This window comes from Gobio gobio, assembly GCF_949357685.1.
Source record: "Gobio gobio genome assembly, chromosome: 10".
Classification (NCBI taxonomy): Eukaryota; Metazoa; Chordata; class Actinopteri; order Cypriniformes; family Gobionidae; genus Gobio; species Gobio gobio.
The window spans coordinates 23960915-23974005 of NC_137116.1; the positions used below are offsets into that span (position 1 = coordinate 23960915).

General features: G+C 35.8%; 1 protein-coding gene across 6 annotated transcripts in view; it reads left to right on the forward strand.

Annotated features, from left to right (window-relative positions):
- The window catches only part of sorbs3 (sorbin and SH3 domain containing 3), a 75871-nt gene that overhangs the window by 30567 nt on the left and 32213 nt on the right, over positions 1-13091 (forward strand). For 5 of the 6 annotated variants that reach the window (XM_079827933.1, XM_079827937.1, XM_079827938.1 and 2 more), the window contains 3 exons: positions 9383-9445; positions 11350-11547; positions 12311-12383. In XM_079827933.1, coding sequence (XP_079684059.1) covers positions 9383-9445; positions 11350-11547; positions 12311-12383 — 334 coding nt within the window. Of the gene's footprint in view, positions 1-7527; positions 7614-9382; positions 9446-11349; positions 11548-12310; positions 12384-13091 lie in introns of those variants that run through there. The other variant, XM_079827936.1, reaches the window with a different exon arrangement.

Here is a 13091-nt window from a genome sequence, read left to right on the forward strand (position 1 = left end):
CAGAATTAAAATTTTTTATGTGAACTATCCTATTAACTGAACATTCACAGACTGCCTGAATATGCATATTGCACACTACAAGCTTTCTAAAATCAGAACCTGGATTGCAATGGGCTGGCTGATGTACAGTTTTCATGGAAGTCAGGATGCACTGGTGTTTATGTTGTACCAGGATCTACTTTACTGTGTATTGCAATATGACGGTCCCTTCCTGTCTATAAGTGGACAATTATGGCCATTTTTAAAATCTATTTTATCCATCTTCTAAACTAGATAAAGGTTTTTAAGACTTTGAATGCCAAAACTTTGTTTAGATCATCCCTAAACATTGTGCAGGTGACAAACACATGGCGCAATGTGGAGCTTCAAAGACAGATATTGCAGGCCAGGCCAGTGGTCCCATCTTGTGCCAGTGACCTCAAAGTTGTGGGAAGCGTGTCTGATGTCATTGCCAAGTTTATAGAGTCCTCCACAGGGACATTCCTCATCCCACTTCTCCACATCATCCCAATACCTCCCCCTTCCTCAGTTCATACTGGCTGTTCCAAGCAAAAACAATTCAGAATTGTGTGTTCACCATTCAAAAGTCACTATATTTAAAAAAAAAAAAATAATTAATGCTTTTATTCAGCAAGGATGTATTAAATTAATCAAAAGTCACAGTAAAGACATTGATAATGACAAAAGATTTCTATTTCAAATACAATTGAAGTAGTTCTGTTTATCAAAGAATCCTGAACAAAAAAAAAAAAGATTTCCACAAAAATATTAAATAGCACAACAGTTTTCAACATGGATAATAATAATAAATGTTTCTTGAGCACCAAATCATCATCATGTGACACTGAAAACTGGAGTAATGATGCTGAAAATCCAGCTTTGCCGTCACAGAAAAGAATCTGATCTACTGAATTGATATTTAAAATCAGATTGTTTCAGTATTGATGAAGATGAATATTGTGGGAAAGCTATAGACCCATATTTCTAATGTAATAAAAATGTTACAATGTATACACCATCCAGCACAGTGTGTCCCAGATGTAAACAAAGGTTAAATCAGGCCTGCTAGCCTGCAGTCAGAAGAATGCAGCATTTATGCATTGCAGATGCTTGTTTAAAATTTTGTAATCTGAAAAAATTGCTTGGAGCGTTCAAAACAAACAACTTTAATGCTCATCGTGTTCTTAGGAGGAATCTGAACATATTTCACCAACGGATATCTGAGAGAGACGTGACCGTATTAGGTTGTGTTTCAGAAGTCATCTAACTATTCCTGAGAGAATGTTGTAAGGGTGCTGTGCTCTCTCTCTCTCTCTCTCTCTTTCTCTGGCTGTGTCCGAAATCTTAAAAATGCTGCCTTCAGAGGACGCATTCCAAGGTAGAAAGGCATCAAGATCCAAAATTAGCTTCACTTCCTGTCTCCTGAGATACCGTCATCTGATCGATTTTTAAGGCAGCATAGATGTATCCTTCACTGTCTTTGATATCCCACAATCCTGTGCTTTCCATTCTGTGACAGTTGAGCTAAAAAATTAAGATGACGTCTGAAAGTTGTGGTTGCTGGTAAGTTTGTGTGTAAATGTACGTTTTTGACCAATGTTTTCCACTTCTGATGTAATTTCTAGTGAGAAATTACTATTGTAGTAATTAAATATTGTCTTTAGTTATCATCAAAGCTCTCTTGTTTTGCTGTAGAATAGATCATTCAATTGTTACGCTGCCTCTGAAGCCTGTCCGAATTTGCGCAAACGCTGCCTACAATATCATTGCCTGATAAGGCAGTGAAGCAACAAGTCAGCTGCCTAAGTTTTGGGATGCAGCCTCTCTTTCGCTCTCAGAGTGCTCATTTAGGTAATAATGGTCTAAGGAGCCAACAGCATTGCTATCCAGTCTACAGTCTCTTTACTCGCATGTCAGGGTGAAAATGTTTTGTTTAAGAATTCCACTTTTTACACTGTATGGTCTCAAAATTGACTAGTCAGCAAGCTGACTGAACAACTATTTGACTAATTGGTCTTCAGGAAGCCCTGTATAAATAGTCTGGTTTTGGGTTTACCTGAATCTGATCGGATGTTTGTCTTTGGGGGCGCTTTAAACACGTTCTTGTGTTCAAAAACCTACTAAAAACTTTCCTTTCAGGGGGGCCCAAGAAGTCCTAAAATGACTTAAATATACATCCCGTCCAAAAGTTTGAGGTCAGTTTTTATTTGAAAGAAATTAATACTTCTATTCATCAAGGGTGCATTAAATTGATCAAAAGTGACAGTAAAGACATATTATATAATATATAAAAATGTTTTTTTGAATAATGGTAACACTTTACAATAAGGTTTCATTTGTTAACATTAGTTAATGTATTAACTAACATGAACTAACCATGAGCAATACATTTGTTACTGTATTTGTTCATTTTTGTTAACGCTAATAAGTTAATAAAAAATAGAGATGTTCATTGTTTGTTCGTGTTACTTCACAGTGCATTAACTAATGTTAACAACAAGTACATTTTTAGTTGATGTTAACTAATGTAGTTACAATAACAAACCTTATTGTAAAGTGTTACCAAAATAAGTCTTAAAAATATTTAAACATACACTCATGGTTCCCACTTGTCCTGGAAAACCTTGAAAACCTGGAACATTGATGATACATTTTCCAGTCCTGGAAAACACAGAGAAAATTTAAAATGTCATGAATAAACTTCTTGTTGTCCTGGAAAATAATTTTTTAAAAAGTTAAAAATTAAGAGTTTATCAGCCAATGATAAACTGATGGTGTCAGAAACTTTTTATCTCACAATTCTACATTTTTTTCTTGCAATTGCAAGTTTACATGATTGTGATATAAAGTCAGAATTGTGATTTAAAAAGTAAAAATTGCGAATTCTGACTTTGAGTTTATATCTTGCAATTCTTCTTTTCTCAGAATTGTGAGGTATAAACTCGCAATTGCGAGTTATAAAGTCCAATTCTGAGGGGAAAAAAGACAGTTTTTAAGAGAAAATTACAATTGCAAGATTAATTTTTTTTTAAATACCACGATAAGTCACAATTACCTTCTTTATTTTTTATTCTGTGGTGGAAACAAGCTTCCTTAGTCATAATGTATGATTAAGAGCTCATATAAAAAATTTGTATAATTAAGTCATGGCAATAAACTTAATTTAGTCTTTTGAAGACTTCGAGAGCAATATATTACTTTAGGGCGTGATCCTTGTCTTTTATTCTTGCTGTAGTAAAATTGAAAATGTCCTGGAAACTGATCACTTTAAAAGAGTGGGAACTGTATTATAATATTCTAATATATAATTATAATGTATGGCTGCAGCAAGAGGGTCTTAGAGTGCAAATTGTCTGAATGCTAAAGCAATATATATTAATAATACATTTAAAAAAAAAATGTAATTCAAAAATAAAAAAGTACCAAAGAAACTCACTAAAAATATAAACTAAAAAACAAATAAATTATAAATAAATTATCTAAAACTATAGTCAAACTCAATAATGACCACCATGACCCATCCCTAGTTTAGAGTGGTATTATGTGCAGGATGTAGTTCACTGACAGGTTCATACACATGTATAATTACACACACACCCACATACACATGAATCTCTTTGTTTCCTCCATACATGTGGAGACATACAGTGCAATAAATCAACACTCCTCCACTCTCCGTTGTACCGTTTCTGAATTGGCTATTGAATATCATGATTCTTTCTTTTATCTTGACTAAATAACTCTTGATATATGACTTCCCAAAGCATGCAACAAAAGCTTTTCATATTTTTAAATGCAAAAACAGGTGAAAGGTTGGGTGTCCTCATCTTTATTCTAAAACATACTGTATGAATGAATGGCCTTAGTGTTTAATTCAAAGAAATATTTTACCCTTTTACAAACTGAATTAAATTGACTGCTGAAGAGAAAGAACATGAATGATTTGTTTGTAATATTTTGACATGTCAAATACAGCTGTAATCCTTGCGTGTGTCACATGACCTCATGAAAGGGAATTGGACACACTGGCATACAGGGTATTTAGCATCTGCTATGAAAACTATTTTGCTTTTATGCTAATTTATTTGCTTTTCCAAATGTTTTTGTAATGTTTTATGTCCACCCTCACATTCCAAACCCACATTCCTTTTACAGTGTAACACAAATGGAGAAGTTTAGCAGAATGTCCTGCCTGTTCTTTTCTATACAATGAAAGTGAATGAGGATGGATGCAACCAAACTCTAAAAATGCTTTAGAACAATCTTCTGAAGTCATGATAGCTTTGTGTGAGAAACAAAATATAAAAGTGTTTACTCAGCATCATAGGTTTGGGAAATATGAAATGGGAAGAATCGTATTACAATGCACTTACTTTGCTTGCAAAACTTGCTTGGGAAACGCAAAACATTTGAGAAAGAGCGTAAAGTTTCTTGGCGGAACGCAAAACATTTGAGAGAGAGCGCAAAGTTTCTCGGGGAATGCAAAACATTTGAGTGAGAATGCAAAGTTCCTTGGGAACGCAAAACATTTGAGAGAGAATGCAAATTTCCTTGGGAACGCAAAACATTTGAGAGAGAATGGAAAGTTCCTTGGGTACGCAAAACATTTCGAGAGAACGTAATGTTCCTCGGGAACACAAAACATTTGCGAGAGAATGTAAAATTACTTGGGAAAGCAAAACATTTGTGAGAAAACGTAAAGTTCCTTGGGAAACGCAAAACATTTGAGAAAGAGCGTAACGTTTCTTGGGGAAACGCAAAACATTTGCGAGAGAACGTAAAGTTCCTTGGGAAACGCAAAACATTTAAGAAAGAGCGTAAAGTTTCTTGGGGGAACGCAAAACATTTAAGAGAGAGCGCAAAGTCTCTCTGGGAATACAAAGCATTTGTGAGAGGGAGAACGCAAAGTTCCTTGGGAACGCAAAACATTTGAGAGAGAATGCAAATTTTCCTTGGGAGCGCAAAACATTTGTGAGAGAACGTAATGTTCCTCGGGAACACAAAACATTTGCGAGAGAATGTAAAGTTACTTGGGAACGCAAAACATTTGCGAGAAAACGTAAAGTTCCTTCGGAAACGCAAAACATTTGAGAGAGCGTAAAGTTTCTTGGGGGAACGCAAAACATTTAAGAGAGAGCGCAAAGTCTCTCTGGGAATACAAAGCATTTGTGAGAGGGAGAACGCAAAGTGCCTTGGGAACGCAAAACATTTGAGAGAGAATGCAAATTTTCCTTGGGAGCGCAAAACATTTGCGAGAGAAAGTAAAGTTCCTTGGGAACGCAAAACATTTGAGAGAGAATGCAAATTTTCCTTGGGAGTGCAAAACATTTGCGAGAGAATCTAAAGTTCCCTGGGAACGCAAAACATTTTCGAGAGAACGTAAAGTTCCTTGTGAAACGCACAACATTTGAGAAAGATCATAACGTTTCTTGGGGGAACGCAAAGCATTTAAGAGAGAGCGCAAAGTTTATTGGGGAATACAAAACATTTGTGAGAGGGAGAACGCAAAGTTCCTTGGGAACACAAAACATTTGAGAGAGAATACAAATTTCCTTGGGAACGCAAAACATTTGCGAGAAAATGTAAAGTTCCTCGGGGGAACACAAACATTTTGCAAGGGAACGCAACGTTTCTTGGGGGAACGCAAACGTTTTGTGTGTGATCGCAAAGTTTCAAGGTAACAAAATACATTTTTGAGTGAACTGTTTCTTTCAAGTTTAAAATGTTTCACTTATGTCCCAGAGTTCACTCTTACAAATTGACACGGTACACACAAATCTATGTATGTTAATAAGTGGCGCCACTCAGGCAAATAAACACCCCCCCATTGTGGGACCCTCACATACTGAGAAATCATTGTGAAGCACACATACATAAACCCACTCTCAATTGTTGTTTTCTCTGTTATGTAATGGAGCTCATTCAAGACTGGTGAGTCATCTGGGCCAAGAGAACGAGAGACCAAGAGAGAGAAAGAGAATAACCCAACATATAATCTCCTGTGTGAAAAGCCCAGTGTTCATAGCAGAGGATACAACATTCTGGAAACTGACAGCAATCATTATGGTCTCCTGTTCATAGTTAATCATCTCACATGGAAAACACATCTCTAGGACTGCTTGGTTTAGGGTTTTGCTCCCAGAGCGAGAAACGTTGATGTCAAATGGAAAGCTAAAGTCATGTGAAACATTTAATGTGGGACAGCTCACCGGTTGCCATGATTACTACTTTTTTTGTGGTTTATAATCACTACTTTTTGTAGAGCAGCAACTTTTCTTATTTGAAACAATTTTGCTTGTTGAAACATTTTTGGTTCACTTGTTTGTAAAGATGTTTACACCAGTTATTTTGATGGGTCTTCTCGTTGTGGTTTTCACACGGTTATGGCTTGTTGGAAAGTTTGACCCCTGGTCATTGTTTATTTATTCAGTTGCCACAGTAACAGAACAGGAATGTCCACATTATTGGTTTCAAAGATTTTTCACAATTAATTATTATCAGAAAGAAATACTAAAAATGTGTTGTAGCAGTGAAACAAACTTTAAGAATTCTAAGAAGTGAGGTTAAAAGGTGGTACATTGAGCACAGAGTGTGAATACAACAAAATAATTACATCCAACCAGACAGCCATGGCAGTAAAGGCCTGGAACAATGACTATGAAGATAACTATAACAATAACTATAACTATATTAGCATCCCAACCAACACACGATATAGTTCTGTTTATTAATAACACATGCTGCAGTTTTGTCGTTTGGTGCTTTAAATGCTCAAGCTCTTTAAAGCAGGATGGATTCTTTCATCAGCTGGAAAAAAGTATCTGTCCTCTTTTGCTCAAAACGATGAATAGCACATATCAACCTATCCCATTACAGCTGGTTTTACATCTGGTTCTGGAACTGATTATTCAGGAAATTTTTATTTTAAAATGGTCCAAGTCATTAAGTTAATTTGTCGCTGTATTTGCAATAAAACATGTAGGTAACACAAATTCATTAATAAACCTTTAACAGTGTCCCAGTCTTTTGATTATTATTTCATAGACAAGGTTCATTTGGGCTTCATATATAAATTCCGATATTAAAAATTGTAACTTTATAACTATAAGTTTTATGATAAATAAGTCTGCATTGGGGTTCGCGCTTTCACAGGGCAACAATGTTTCAATGTGAAAATGAATTGGGGTCTGATAAAAAGCTTCATAATACATTAATGTGTGGTTTTTGGAATTTCCAGAGATGGAGATCTGTATCTGTGTGCCATCTCAAAGCTTTAGTCTTACCCACTTATAAATTTTAAAGCTGCTTTCAGTTAACTAAGATTTGACAGATGAACTCACACCTTGGTTGAACTTGTGTTGTGACAACTGTGATTAAATTTTTTAGAATTATGGACTTTTTCTATCTTTGGTGTTTACTTTTTGTCACAAGATATCACACAGGTATTGTCAGTTTTGCCAGCTTAACAATTTTGTCACTAGATTTGCAGTGTTTCAGTCACTACTTCATATTTTTGCTTTGTGGCAGGGCGCATTATCCTGCTGAAAGAGGCCACAGCCACCAGGGAATACCGTTTCCATGAAAGGGTGTGCATGGTCTGCAACAATGCTTAGGTAAGTGGTGCGTGTCAGAGTAACATCCACATGGATGGCAGGACCCAAGGTTTCCCAGCAGAACATTGCCCAAAGCATCACTCTGCCTCCGCCGGCTTGCCTTCTCCCCATAGTCTAGCCATATATATATAAGCAGGAAAAATGTGCAAGCATAAGGATTTGAGCGAGTTTGACAAGGGCTCTTGTGGGGTGTTCCCAGTCTGCAGTGGTCAGTATCTATCAAAAGTGGTACAAGGAAGGAACAGTGGTGAACCGGTGACAGGGTCATGGGCGGCCAAGGCTCATTGATGCACGTGTGGTCAGATCAAACAGATGATCTACTGTAGCTCAGATTGCTCAAGAAGTTAATTTGGTTCTGATAGAAATGTGTCACAATACACAGTGCATCACAGTTTATTGCGTATGGGGCTGCATAGCCACAGACCAGCCAAGGTACCAATGCTGACCCCTGTCCACCGTCGAAAGCACCAACAGTGGGCACGTGAGCATCAGAACTGGACCCTGGAGCAATGGAAGAAGGTGGCCTAGTCTGATGAATAACGTTTTCTTTTACATCACGTGGATGGCCGGGTGTGTGAGCGTCGCTTACTTGGAGAACACATGGCACCAGGATGCACTATGGGAAGAAGGCAAGCCGGTGGAAGGGAGTGTGATGCTTTGGGCAATGTTCTGCTGGGAAACCTTGGGTCCTGCCATCCATGTGGATGTTACTTTGACACGTACCACCTACCTAAGCTTTGTTGCAGACCACCTTTTCATAGAAAAGGTATTCCCTGGTGTCTGTGTCACTGTGGCAGGAATGGTTTGAGGAGCACAGCAACGAGTTTGAGGTGTTGACTTGGCCTCCATATTCCCCAGATCTCAATCCAACCGAGCATCTGTGGGATGTGCTGAACAAACAAGTCCTATCCATGCAGGCCCCACCTCGCAATTTACAAAAGATCTGCTGCTAACATATTGGTGCCAGATACCACAGCACACCCTCAGGGGTCTAGTGGAGTCCATGCCTCGACGGGTCTGGGCTGTTTTGGCAGCAAAAGGGGGACCAACAATGTGAATAATTTTTACATAATAAGAGGGGTCATACAAATGTTATTTTTTATTTAGTACTGCCCTAAAAAATGTATAAAAATGACCTCGTTCAAAAGTTTATGTACCCAATGTTTTTTTTGTTTTGTTTTTTTTGATGTTTGTTCATGAGTCCCTTGTTTGTCCTGAGCAGTTAAACTGCCCAACGTTCTTCAGAAAAATCCTCCAGGTCACACACATTCTTCAGTTTTCCAGCATCTTTTGCATATTTGAACCCTTTCCAGCAGTGACTGTATGATTTTAAGATCCATCTTTTCACACTGAGGACAATTGAGGGACTCAAACATATATAATACAGCATGTGATCACAGTAGTAGAAGAGAAGCAAGATGACAGAATGCAAATGCAACACAATGATGTCATGCATATACTAATTATTGCATGACGTCATCATATAGCAACTTTTCGAGCTACTTTGAATGTATTTGGCAATATGATTTGAGTATTTTATATAAATAGTTTGAAAAGCACCCCAGTTATTAAATGCTGTTGTCAATAACTGATTTAAATCAAATAGAAATAAAAAGTTCTAAAAAAAAAAAAAATTCTTATTGAATGTTTTCCCTCCCAAAATGGTGCTTCACCACAATATGTTTTTGAGTTAAAGTGTCTATACATGATGGCTGCATTGGCAAGGAATAACAGTATTTTGAATGCATTTTTTGTTGTTGTTTGTTTAGGTAGTAAGTCTAAGATCTGAGAGATTACTGATTAGGATCCCTGCTGATGACATGCAGTCTCAGGTAAGACAAACTTTCAAAGCATCGGTTGAAATTCAAAGCTTGTTCTCTGCATTTCTCTCACCGCTAAACTTATGTTAATGTAAAGTACTTTGCACCTACCTACTTATGATCCTTGGCAGCTCCTGGGCCGTTCAGCATCACCTCGAAAGATGCCCTGGAAACATAGAAAAGAATGAAACGTTACAAACAACCCCTTACACAATGACAGGAGGAGAGAAAGAGAGAGCTATTTATGGACTAGACTTGGATTTCCATGAAAAAGCCCCAGTCCCTGTTCCCCCAGCTCACAAAGGCATCTCCATGATTTAACAATATACAGTTTCACCATCTGTGAGAACACGGGGATCTTCCCATGACCTCTAGAGTTCAAACAGAGAACGGGAGCATTATTCAGGTCAAAGGGAGAGCAGAAAGTGAGGGATGGTGGGGTTCGAGTCAAGAGGGAGAGGAAAGAAGGTCAGGCAGACGTTTGGGAATGCAAAACTTACCCAGCAATGCTAACCTAACCTGTTATCACCACTCTGGTGACCTCATCATGACCGTTGGCCTAGAATCATGCCTTAGGGAGATTGAATGAGGGACCTCATTAAAACAGGGCCCTATAATGAAGTAGTAATGATTTGCCATTTGTGGCACCTCTAAATAAGACTACAAAGGGACCTTTTCCTGTAAGAAGGTGAAACATGGTCTTAAAATCTAAAATGGACTAATATGGTAATTTCATTTTGATACTTAGAAAAAGTATCAAACTGACAGGAGAGGAGATAGTGTCATTGATAAAGTTTGGCCAAAGTCCCAAAGCCCTTCAATATAATAAATATAATAATATAATATAAATTATATAATATAATATAATATAATATTAATATAATATAATATAATATAATATAATATAATATAATATAATATAATATAATATAATATAATATAATATAATATAATATAATATAATATAATATAATATAATATAATTAGGGCTGTCAAAAGATTAATCGCATCCAAAATAAAAGTTTGTGTTTACATAATATATGTGTGTGTACTCTGTTAATTATTATTTATATATAAATACACACACAAGCATGTATATATTTAAGAAAAAAATATTATTTTTATATATAAAACATTTATATTTATATATATTATAGATTATATAAATGTATATACAGTATATACATGCAAATATTTCTTAAATATATACATGAATGTGTGTGTATTTATATATAAATAATAATTAACAGAGTACACACACATATATTATGCAAACACAAACTTTTATTTTGGATGCGATTAATCGCGATTAATCTCTTGACAGCCCTAAATATAATATAATATAATATAATTAATATAATACAGAAACCAAAATTTTTGTTTTCATTTAGCCAAAAGCTTAAATTGAAATGAAAGTTTCACTAATTAAATTTGGGTAACTAGGTAACTCGGGTGATAAATTAAACCAGTTCCTCGACAGCGAGCTACCTATCAATATTAAAGTCAACACTAGCAAATTAAAATTCTGCTAATTTGTGCCAAATATTTTTGGAAAATTTGGTACATCACTACCCTTGTGAAAAAAGTACACTTTAGCATACTTTTAAAAAGAGTGCTTATTACGGCACTAATACAGTATATACTTAAGTGTGAAATGAATGTAATGCTTTCAGACAATTTAGGGTGTGTTCACACTTGTAGTTCTCTTGGTTCTTTTGGTCCGGACCCAGAAAAGAAAAAGATACATTTAGTCAAATTTTAGTCCATTCAGTTTAGTTAGCGTTCACACTGTCATTGTTAAGACCGAAGCGAAAAATATTTTTTATACCGTATGTTTTGCAACAGAACATCCCAAACAATACTGTGTTCTGTGCTAAATTCTAGGTAATTAAATAAAATCTCTGTTTTTCTCTCAGAAAAGTGTGGAGGTGTATGATCATCTTAATGGCTCGCGGATCATTTTCTCAGATGAGGCTCTTCCTGGCAGTGGATCAAAACAGCACTTCATGACTCCGGATATGACCCAGGAAGTAGTTGTAATCTCTCCTGGTCTTCCTACACCTCCATTAAGTCCGTTCCACAACAGTTCAACCCCTTCGTCTTCTCTGTACAAGGCAAGAGCACATTCGTAACACATTACTGTTGCAGACATTATTCCATATGTGTGTTGGGATACTATTACTATTCATATACTACATTGGGATCCAAAAGTTCAAAATCAAACTTAAACCTAAAAAAACCCACAATATATATATATATATCTATCTATATATCTATCTATCTATATATATATATATATATCTATATCTGTATCTTAAACTTAAAAATCTTAAATGAAAATTGTAAAAGTTTTCTTAGCATTTAACTGAAATAAGTTGAAGTACTAAAATGACTAAAACTACAATTTTTATAAAAAATAAATTAATGTTAAATAGAAATATTTTTAAAGGAAAATAATAAAAATGACATAGAACATGACAAAATTAAACTAAAATGAAAACTGAAAATATAAAAATAAAAGATCACTGCTTTGACTGTCACACACTGACTTGGAACGAATGCTTTCAGGCACATCATTTGTATTGTTCTGCCACCTTGTGGCGTTAATTAAAACATGTCTCTGAGGATACAGTAGATGTTAATCCTTTTTATAGCTTTAAAGATAGCATCTTTGTTTGCACATGCCACTTGATATTTTATCATTTATAATGCAATGAAGTTCAGACATTTATAAGTGTTCAAATATTTTTGAGGCAGTTTGACTAAATTGTTACTGATAAAATGTTTCCTATTTACATGTATTCTCTATAATTCACTGTTAATACAAATGTGATTGTCATATACTGTATCTCTGACTGTGCACTAATGTTTCATCAGGTCGCAGAGGTCAATGGAGGTGGATTCCCATCACACAGTTTCGGATCCTACTATGGAACGACTCAGACAAATGGTAAATCATCTATTACAAGACTTAATTTGTCGTATTAAAGGGGTAGTTCACCCAAAAATGAAAATTAACCCATGATTTACTCACCCTCAAGTCATCCTAGGTGAATATGACTTTCTTCTTTCAGACGAACACAACTGGAGTTATAATAAAAAATATAATAAAATAAAAGCTTTATAATGGCAGTGAATGTTGCTCTGTTTTTGAAGTCCATAAAAATGTGTCTATCCATCATAACTGCTCCACACGGGGGATTAATAAGGGCCTTCTGAAGCGAATCGATGGGTTTATCCATAATATCCATATTTAAAACTTTATAAAGGAAATTATCTCGCTTTCGGCTGATCGCCTTCCGTATAAAATTAAGGGAAAAATTGTAGCGCCCGCGCCTCTCGCAGTTCAAAATGCTTATGCTACGTCTGATGACATTGCACACCAGTTACGCTCGTCAGACATAAAGTAAGCATTTTGAACTAAGCTAACCGGAAGCTCACAGCTAGCGTAAGCTAGACGGAAGCTAGATAATTTACTTTATAAAGTTTTAAATATGGATATTTTTCTTACACAAATGCATTGATTCGCTTCAGAAGGCCTTTATTAACCACCTGGAGCCATGTGGAGCAGTTATGATGGATAGATGCACTTTAATGGACTTCAAAAACAGAGCAACATTCCCTGCCATTATAAAGTTTGGAAGAGCCAGGACATTTT